Below are 8,864 nucleotides of genomic sequence, written 5' to 3'. Positions count from 1 at the left end.
GGTTAGTCTCATTGGGATTCGATTTAGAACTGTTTTCTCCCAACAACAAATGGGGTTGGTGGGTGGAAATGGTAGGGGGCCCAGGGGAAGTGAGCATTCTGGTCCGGAAACCTGAGTCCCCTGGCACTGACCTCTTGGGCCTGGGGAGGAAAAGCCACTTACAACTTCCCAGTGATTTCTGGAAGCCATAGCCCAGTGAGGCTGATTTCTAAAGTGAATGTGTCAGTACCTGGTGTGTGAGCACAAGACAGGTCCCTGGGGGTGATTTCACTAAGAACTCCTTTGGGGGTGGGAGATGCCACAGCGGAGTCTGGGTGGCATCCTTTGGGACAAGATGATGGAGTACTTCTGTGAAGTGTCGTTAAGTGCCACTGAGTCAGTTCCAACTCATAGCAACCCTGTACAGGGTTCCCAAGGAGTGGCTGGTGGGTTTGAACTGCCGATCTTGCTGTTAGCAGTCCAGTACTTATCTGCCACAACAGACTAACACCGAACAAGGAGGGTCTTGTGGAAATGGTAGAGTAACTTGTAAGTGGACCTTGGAGAACCACTATAAAGGGGGAAATACCGGAGTGGAGTTGACATTTGAAAGAAGGGAGTTTGGAGCCGTTTCCAATTTGTTAGGACTTTGCATCTGGGCCGCCCCCGTCGGCTGCTGCCTCCGAAGCCCAATGGGGCACCTCTGCTCTGTGCACGTTGGGTCCCATCACTCAGGACCCACTCGACAGAGCTCACCACAAGTTACATAAACTCACATTTGTCCCGTATGTTTTTTATATTCTTGTTGGAATCACCTCACAACAGAATTACTCCGAAAGTCTCGTCATCTTTCAAGGTACACTGAAACTTGACCTGTGTCTCACAGTCAGAAAGCTTCTAGGGACCCATCGCGTTGACATCAGTGAACCTGGGGGAGCCCACGATTACCCACTACCTCCCTTTATGTGGGACGCCCAGGTGTGAGCATGGTGCTCAGGGATAGCTGCCCTGTACTCACCCACAGCTTCCCACTGCTCAGAGGACATTTGGGGACATTGTGAGCCAAGCAGGGATGTCTGGGCCAAGCATGTCCTGTACAGGGTGTAGCTGCCCAGTGAGCCGAGGTGAGAACTCAGGGCATGTCCGACCTAATGCCGTTCTGTCCAATCAGGCCTACAAGTATCTGGAGAAGATGCGCAAGAGGCTCCCTGCAGCCAACATGTCCTACTACGTGAGCCAGCACACCATTGATGCTGTGCACCAGGCCCTGGGCCTCCCCTTGGCACAGCTGGGACCCGAGCACATCCACCGCAACAGCGCCGAGGACGCCCAGGATGTAGAGGAGGTGGTGGAGGAGGTGGAGGAGGCCTGACTGCTGACTTCCTGCGCTGCACTTTCATGGCATTTCTCCGCTGACAGGAGGAGTGGCGAGAGCCTGACTTCGTGGGGAAACAAAAAAGCTTTCGTGTCTGAATGTGTTCGGAGCTGTGGGGATGTCCCTGTGCCGCTGGGCTGGCCTTATTGGTTCCGGTGTCTTCTTAAACCATTTGCTAAGCACTCCTGCCTTTGGTTCTCGTGGGACGACACCGGGCTCTGCAACATTCTCCGTTGAGTTTCTTCACTGAAGCAGGTGAGGGAGTTTGGTTCATTTCCCACGATGTTCTCAGCTACGGGTTGCAGAGCCCAAGAAAGATCTAGGACTCTTCATGAAGTGAGGACTCAACCAGAAGGCTAGGGCACGCTATTGTGCCCACCACGCATCACCCAAGTGCCCACAGTGGCCTGTCAGTTTCCAGTGAGGCCTCGCAGGCCCTGCAGGCTCTGCCCTTTCCACCCCTTGGTCGCCCACAAGAGGTCCACCAATGCCCAAGCTTTTCTATCACTGCAATAAAGTTTATTTTGTCCAAGGCCTGTGCCCTGCCTCTCCTCCCGTCTCAGGGCACCCCTTCAGGAACCAGCATTGGGGCTCAGGGTCTGCCCAGCACCCATGGCTGCTGGCTGGAGGCTTCTCCTTCCTGGTTCAAGTCCCTTGCCTTTAGGGGAGAGAGGGGCTATAGGGTGAAGTTGTTGTTGTTGTTGTTGTGTGCCATCGAGTCGGTTCCGACCCATAGCGTATAGGGTGAAGAGGGAGTAAGAAATGCGCCCCAGGAGCGAGTCTCAGGCTCTGGTATGCCACACCCCCTTGTAGCTGTGATTGTGTCAGCCTGCTTTCCTGGAGGGGTCCCAGTGGCTATAGCCAGTGGACAGGTGCCAGGGCCACCTCAAGTCCATACACGCCATTCCAGGTGACTGCAGGGCCAGGTGTGGCTCCTTTGGCAGCACTGGTGGCATCGGCAGGCCCCGCAGGCTGCGTAAGCTCCACAGACCGGTACCCGTGACAGTCTAGGGAGAAGGGTGCTGGAGGAGTGAGTCCTTGAGCTTCTCAGCAAGCAGAAGTGCCCGTATGGCCAGCGCCCTACAGTCCCCGTCGGGGTCATCCTCGGCCACATCTGTCAGACAACAAACAGCTGATGCATCATGTGCTGCAGGACAGGGCTGGCCTGTGTCCTCCCCTCACTGGGCCCCTTCAAGAGTCTGGGCCATCCAGACGTCCAGCCAGCTGCCCCAGCACACTTCAGGGCACTCGCTGGGGACAGGTCCCCCGGAGGTCAGCAGAGAGCGAAGACTACATGCTTGTGGATGGCTGTCAGTAAAGCCCCCCGCTGTGCGGCTGGGCATCAGGGCCTAATAAAGGGGCTTGGCACCCCGCCCCCCAGATAAACCTGCCCTGTGCCTCAGTCCCCACCAGCTGGATTTGGGGTTGGGAGAGCAGGTAGGCTGATAACCCTTGCCTGGGGACCCCCACCACCTCCTGGAATCGCTCCCAAGGGCAGCAGGCTCGTGTGCAGGGACCAGGATGCCCAGGCCTCCTCCCTTCAGGACAGTTTGTGCACAGGCTCACCGGCCAGCCAGGCCCGAGCCTCCAGCAGCTCGTCTGATAGCTCCCCCAGCAGCCGCTCAGCAGGCACGCTTAACAGCACAGACGCGATGGCCGACAACAGGCCCTGGCGGACGTATCTGTGAGCACACAGGCACAGGTGAGGATAAAACACTGCTCCCTGGTGGTCCCTTGGCCCCCACATCCCCAGGGACAGCTGACTCACGCATCAGTGTGGAAACGAAGGGCCCACACGAACTCCATCAAGGCTTTCCCCATCGGCACAGCCACCTGGAGACACGGGGCCGGGGTGAGGGGAGGGGGCGCTGCTAATGTGCTGGGGGGGCCCCACATGGACTCAGCCCAAGGGGCCAGGATGCCCATCCCAGGCAGCCCAAGTGAGAGCAGGCCACTTCCCGAGGCTCATTCTGCTCACCACAGTGTTTACAGCCAGGTACATCAGGGCCCCCAGGGTGTGGGTCAGCCTGCCCAGAACCAGGTGGTCCTCTCCCAGAAGGTCGAAGGTCACCAGAGGCCTACAGCATAGAAGCCGGGGATGGGCGCCCAGGACTGGCCCCTCGTCTGTGTAAACCCACAGCCCATGCGCCCCTCACCTGTCAAAGCGCTGGATGAGGGGGAAGAAGAAATAGCCGGCCACAGCGTTGAACTCGTTGGGGCCACACGCCGGGGGCAGTCTGAAGGAACCCTGCCAAGATGGGTGCTCTGTGAGAAGGGGGCCTCACCAGAGCACTGCAGCACAGCTGGTGACCCAGGAGAGGCAGGGGGCACACACACCAGGTGACAGCCACATCTCCCCACTTCGGCTCAGAGTCCCTTCCACCCCATCAATCCTGAGCGAGGATCCCAGGACCTGGTGTCATGAAATCCGGCAGACACCAGGAATGTCCCCTCCACGGGAGTCTGTGCTCAGACCTTTGCCACCAGTGAGGCCCCTGCTTAGAGGACATTTGGGGCCTCAGCACCGCCCCCCCTTCAGTATGGGTAATGCTGGGAAGGGTCCTGCCCACCTTAGAGAAGTGTCGGGTCTTGCTTCTGATCCGCTCCTCTACCACAGCCCGCCAGTCTGCAGGGGCCTCACTACTCTGCTGGGAGCTGGACAGGGTCAGCTTAGCCTGGTCACCAGGAGCAATGGGGCGCCGCGGCGGCACAGTGCTGCTGCGTCCAGGCCGAGACAGCTCGTGAGCAGCAAGAGTCAGGACCTTGGGAGAGACCAGACGGCCCACTGTTCTCCCAGAGCCATGGCCCTGAGGCTGAGATCAGACTTTGCTGGGGACACAGCCTCTCCAGCCACCAAGCTGCTGGTCTGCCTGAGGCAGGTAGGAGACTCCAGTAGCTCAGAACACCTGGCTCTGGTGGGGTCTGGAAGGAGGTTGGGTGGGTGTCTCCCATTGCCTGCTGACCCAGGGCTCCCTGGTTCTGAGAACTCGGCCGCATATATGGAACACAGCTCACAGCGGGGCATAGGGGTCAGCTAGACTCAAAGGCCGCATATCAGAGAGCAAGGGGCAGTGTTTCCAATCGGGGGAGTGGAAACGTTCTGGGATTAGACAGACAGTGGTGATGACAACGGTCCAGCCCTGTGAAGATATTAAACCGCTGATTCCCACCCTTCACAACGGTAGGTCTAAGGTGTGTGAACTACAGTTAACGAAGCTGTTATTAATGGCTGAAGATTCAAGTCCACCCAGGGGAGCTGCAGAAGAAAGGCCTGGTGTTCTCCTAGAGTCGGCCACCGACTCCCCCAGAGCACAGTTCTACTGACACCTACGAAATCAAGAAATCAAAGTCCTGAACAGCTGTTGACCAAGGCTCCGAAGACCAAGTCCACGAAATGCCTTGTACCTCTCAGGTGCGGCCCCAACGTGCTCGCGAGGTGCCCATCCCAACCTGACCCCCAGCAGCCTGTGTGCCCTGGCCACGTCCTGAGTGGGGACGACGGCGCAGGTACTCACATCTAGGATGTCCATGCGCTGCCGCAGGCTGTAGTTGAGGGAGTAGAACTGCGCAGCCAGGTACTCTGCCACCTGCAAACACGGGACCCCTGTAGCCCCCAATCATCAGTCCCAGACCCACACCTGGCCCTGGCCCTGAGGAGACTCACCCGCGCTGGATCCGTGACCACAACAGAGACCAGGGCTCTGCGGCGCAGCCCTTCGAAGCCCACCACGCAGGTCTTCTCCTCCAGATGCAGAAGTACCTGGGCCAGCTCCACACTCACCTGCACACAGGTGCTGTGCTCAGGTGACATTTGGAACCATGATCCCCACCTGCACTGCTGCCAACAGCCCCCCACTGCCCGGGGAGGACAAGCCACACCCCTCCATCCTGGCCCAATGGCCGCTCACCTCCCGTGTGGCTGAGGGGTTCCGGTAGACCAGGCCCTCCAGTGCCCGCAGCGACGCTTCCCAACGTTCCCAGTCCTCTGACGTCAGCAAGGCTGCAGAGAACAAGACCCGCCATTGGCCTCAGTCACAGCCAGGGTGGCAGCAAGGAGGGCCCTGCCCAGGAGACACACGTCTCAGACTAGGGGCTTCAGGCTGTGTGAGACCGTGAGAACAGGCACATTCGACGGTGAGCCCACCTTCCAGACAGTCCCGGAGGTACAAGGGCGCCTTGCTGCTTCTCAATTCCTTGTCTCCTGACATGTCGTAAGGGACAAACTCGTCATCACTACGGAGGAGACAGTGGACACTCACATCTCCCACTGATCTGGGGGTGGAGGGCCACACTCGGGGGGGGGTGAAGCAGGGACAGCTGTGCCCACCTGTCCAGCTCAGAGTCAGCACCCTCAGGCTGCACGGTGGGTGTGCCCCCACCCCGGCTACCATCAGCAGAGCTTTCTGTGGTGATGGGTGCAGCAGACAGGCTTTTTGGAGACAAAATTGCATGGTGTCCTTCAGGGACCACCCCTACCCCACCCCACCCCACCCCCACCAGCACCTCACACCCTCAGGAAAGGCCCTTCCTGGCGTCCTGCACACTGCCTTCAGCTCCCCGACCTCCGTCACCACTGCTGGAGCAGAAACACGTGCACAAGACACCCCCGCAGGAGAGACCCTCACCCCAGTGTGGAGGGGCCATCGTCCGCAGGCCCAGAAGCCAGCAAGGCGTGCATCTCGCGGGTCAGTTCATCTTCCTCGTACTGGATGTGCGGAGAAGGTGCCCTCAGGGACGCCCTTGGCAGGGGCCCCAATGGCAGAGCCCACCTTGTGTACTCATCCCATGGGTCCGCTCAGTGACCTGAGCTGGTCCCACCTGACCAGGGAAGCCACAACCTGCCTATGGTGGCCCTGGAGCCTAGCAGAGCCACACCAGGCCTGCACCCCACAGTGGGCAGCAGATCAGCTGAGTCTTACAGGAATGGGGGACACCCAGACAGACCTGGCCTCACGCCCAGCCAGGGATCCTCTCAGCAGGAGTCCCAGCCCAAGCTGGGGGGTGCTACCATCCCTGGAGCCCCACCTTTGTCCTCAGCCATGACCCCAATACCGACACACAGGAATGCTGCATGCATATTGGGGGACAGGCAGGTCCTGTGAGTGCAGGCATTACGTTACCTGGAACTTGAGGGGCGGACCCTCAGGGTGCAGACGGGCACTGAGGACCTCGGCCACCACCATGCCCAGGCGACGCACTGGCAGAAGACTGCTGTCCAGGTGGCTCTGGACCCCTGCCATCATGCTGGCCAGCAGTTCTGGAAGCAGTGGACAGCCCTGAGCCCCTTAGTGTCCCCACGCACAGCCCCACATGCTGCCCCCGCCCCCCGCTCACCTTCTCGCACGTCCAGGAGCTCGGTATCCCTCAAGTTCACCAGGCACACGAGGATGGCCTTGCTGACGTGCTGCTGCTGCGGAACTGGCACGTGTCTCACGGCGCTGCTGCTGCTCCATGTGTCCAGGAGTTCCTTTAGGACCTGGTAGGCATGGTCTCCACCTGGTCAGGAAGTGTCCCCACCCCTCCACCCCTCCAGAAAGGGGCTTGTGCCGGCAGAGCCACCCTGACCAGTCCTCATGGGAACGCCCACCATCATGCCCAGTGATACCTGCACCAGGAGAGGCCGCCGCTGGCTGTCCGAGGCCAGGTACCCCAGGAGACTCTGCAGCATGGGAGTCTGCAAAGGAAGCAACTCCTATGTGAGGCAGACACCTGGGCCCACAGGTGACCCCAGTGGGAGCCCTCTGGGCTTATCTAGGTGGACAGTGTGGGCCCCTAGGATAGAACTCTCCACCCAGCCCAAACTGTGCCCACAGGCCGTGGCTTCTGAGGCGCATGTTACGTCCAGACGTGTGGATATGGGCAATTTTCCTGAAGAAATTTCCTGTCTCATCAAAATTTGCAAATGGGCTGCAGGCAAGTTACTGAGAGCACCTCATGTTCTCCCAGAAATTCTTCATATTCCTCCCCACACCCTCCTCCTTCACTACCCTCCTCCCTCAACCCTCCTCCCTCAACCCTCCTCCCTCATCACCCTCCTCCCTCACACCCCCTCCCATTCTCTCAGCCCTCCTCCCCTCCCTCTCCCCTCACAGGACTCCTCCTGTTTTCATGGGTCTTCTCACGCATCCTTTTTCACAGACCACCTCCCATTCTCACGTGTCTCCCTCACAGCCCCCCTAACGTGGTCACAGGTCCTCCAGGACTCTCTGCGAACTCCCGTTTCTCACCGACCACCCCACAGACGGCCCCCGGTCTCAGCACCCCTCCGGGGCTGTCTCTCTCCTCACCGTGCACCGGTGCTGCAATAACAGCAGCTTCCGGCTCATCACAAACTGGGCCTTCGTATTCTTTATCACGAGGTTTCCCAACAGTCGACACAGGACCTCCGGCCTGAGGACGAGGAGGAACCAGGAAGAGCCGTGGTCAGCCGCTGGACCCAGGGTCAGCGGGGGCCCCGGCTATCTGGGGTGGACAGTTTCTCATCACTGTACACCCCTCCACATGATGTGCAGACCCTCTGATTGTGGAAATGCCACCAGCTTGCAGAGGAACCAATCATCACCAGGTAAGTGTGAGAGGTGAGGAAACCCACGGCAGCCCTTGGCCACGTGACAGAGAACCCGCTGGACCAGGGAGAGACGCCACCACCACCCCATTGATACAGGGACCACCGGCCACTGCGGGCGCCTAGGCACTGCACGCCTCACTGAATGTGAAGCACACTCACGGACTTAACCTACGAGAATCCTGTCGCACCCCAGGAAAAGCCAACGCGCTCCTTACCCTGGGGCAGCCTCCACAAGCCCCGTCAGCACGGCCTCCATGGCCCGATCGGGCACACACTCCACCAGGCGCCAGCATACACGCTGCCAGAGGCCATCGTGCTGGGTGAGTGCCGCCAGGCGGGGCAGCAGTCCACTCAGGAACTCCTCTGTGGGGACGAGGAGTCTGAAATGAGGCTTGTGGGGGTGGGGGGGACAGGGTGGCAGGGCCCCACCTCCACACGCTTCCTCATTCACCACCACTTACTGGGTCCCAGTTACAGGTGACAGGAAGTACTCACTTTGTCTCCCGTGGACACAGACTTTCCCCAGCACCTGGGACAGGAAGGCCACAGAGCAGTCCACGCCACCTGCGACAGAGGGTGCTAGCGGTGAGGACGTAACACACCCAGCCGGCTTCTACTGCCAAAGGGCCAATTCATTCCATTTAAGTCACAAACTCAAGTCACAAATTCCGGCTCAAACCGGGGAAAGCTGACAATGATGAGCATGCACTTGCCCTGTTCTGAAAGCATCACTGAACGGCACAAGACAGAACGGGTCACCGCATGTCCCCACCTTGCAGTCAGGTGTCAAGCCATGCGTGGAGCGTCAGGGGGTGGGTCCTGACCATCAGACAGCACTGCCTCCGATGCCAAGGAACGAACCCCGTAACTCATGGTCACCCCATGTATGTCAGAACGAACCCGTAACTCATGTTCACCCCACGTGTGTGTCAGAACGAACCC

The 8,864-nt window shown here is 59.4% G+C and overlaps 2 protein-coding genes across 2 annotated transcripts in view; one reads left to right on the top strand and one right to left on the bottom strand.

Moving 5' to 3' along the window:
* Positions 1 to 1,351, top strand: part of IFT140 (intraflagellar transport 140 homolog (Chlamydomonas)) — a 65,381-nt gene extending 64,030 nt beyond the window's left edge. The window contains exon 29 of the mRNA XM_006873945.1: positions 1,151 to 1,351. Coding sequence (XP_006874007.1) covers positions 1,151 to 1,351 — 201 coding nt within the window. The remainder of the gene's footprint in view (positions 1 to 1,150) is intronic.
* Positions 1,352 to 2,361: 1,010 nt separating this feature from the next.
* TELO2 (telomere maintenance 2) overlaps positions 2,362 to 8,864 on the bottom strand; it is an 8,813-nt gene continuing 2,310 nt past the window's right edge. The window contains 18 exon segments of the mRNA XM_006873944.1: positions 2,362 to 2,468; positions 2,921 to 3,036; positions 3,123 to 3,187; positions 3,333 to 3,432; positions 3,511 to 3,602; positions 3,925 to 4,116; positions 4,870 to 4,941; positions 5,019 to 5,135; positions 5,263 to 5,354; positions 5,499 to 5,587; positions 5,682 to 5,783; positions 5,959 to 6,059; positions 6,475 to 6,611; positions 6,689 to 6,830; positions 6,960 to 7,028; positions 7,642 to 7,744; positions 8,138 to 8,285; positions 8,418 to 8,486. Coding sequence (XP_006874006.1) covers positions 2,362 to 2,468; positions 2,921 to 3,036; positions 3,123 to 3,187; positions 3,333 to 3,432; positions 3,511 to 3,602; positions 3,925 to 4,116; positions 4,870 to 4,941; positions 5,019 to 5,135; positions 5,263 to 5,354; positions 5,499 to 5,587; positions 5,682 to 5,783; positions 5,959 to 6,059; positions 6,475 to 6,611; positions 6,689 to 6,830; positions 6,960 to 7,028; positions 7,642 to 7,744; positions 8,138 to 8,285; positions 8,418 to 8,486 — 1,913 coding nt within the window.

Source organism: Chrysochloris asiatica, unplaced genomic scaffold (genome assembly GCF_000296735.1).
Source record: "Chrysochloris asiatica unplaced genomic scaffold, ChrAsi1.0 scaffold00257, whole genome shotgun sequence".
NCBI classification, from domain to species: domain Eukaryota; kingdom Metazoa; phylum Chordata; class Mammalia; order Afrosoricida; family Chrysochloridae; genus Chrysochloris; species Chrysochloris asiatica.
Note: the sequence above shows the minus strand (reverse complement) of the source record. Positions and strands in the feature narration are given on the sequence as shown.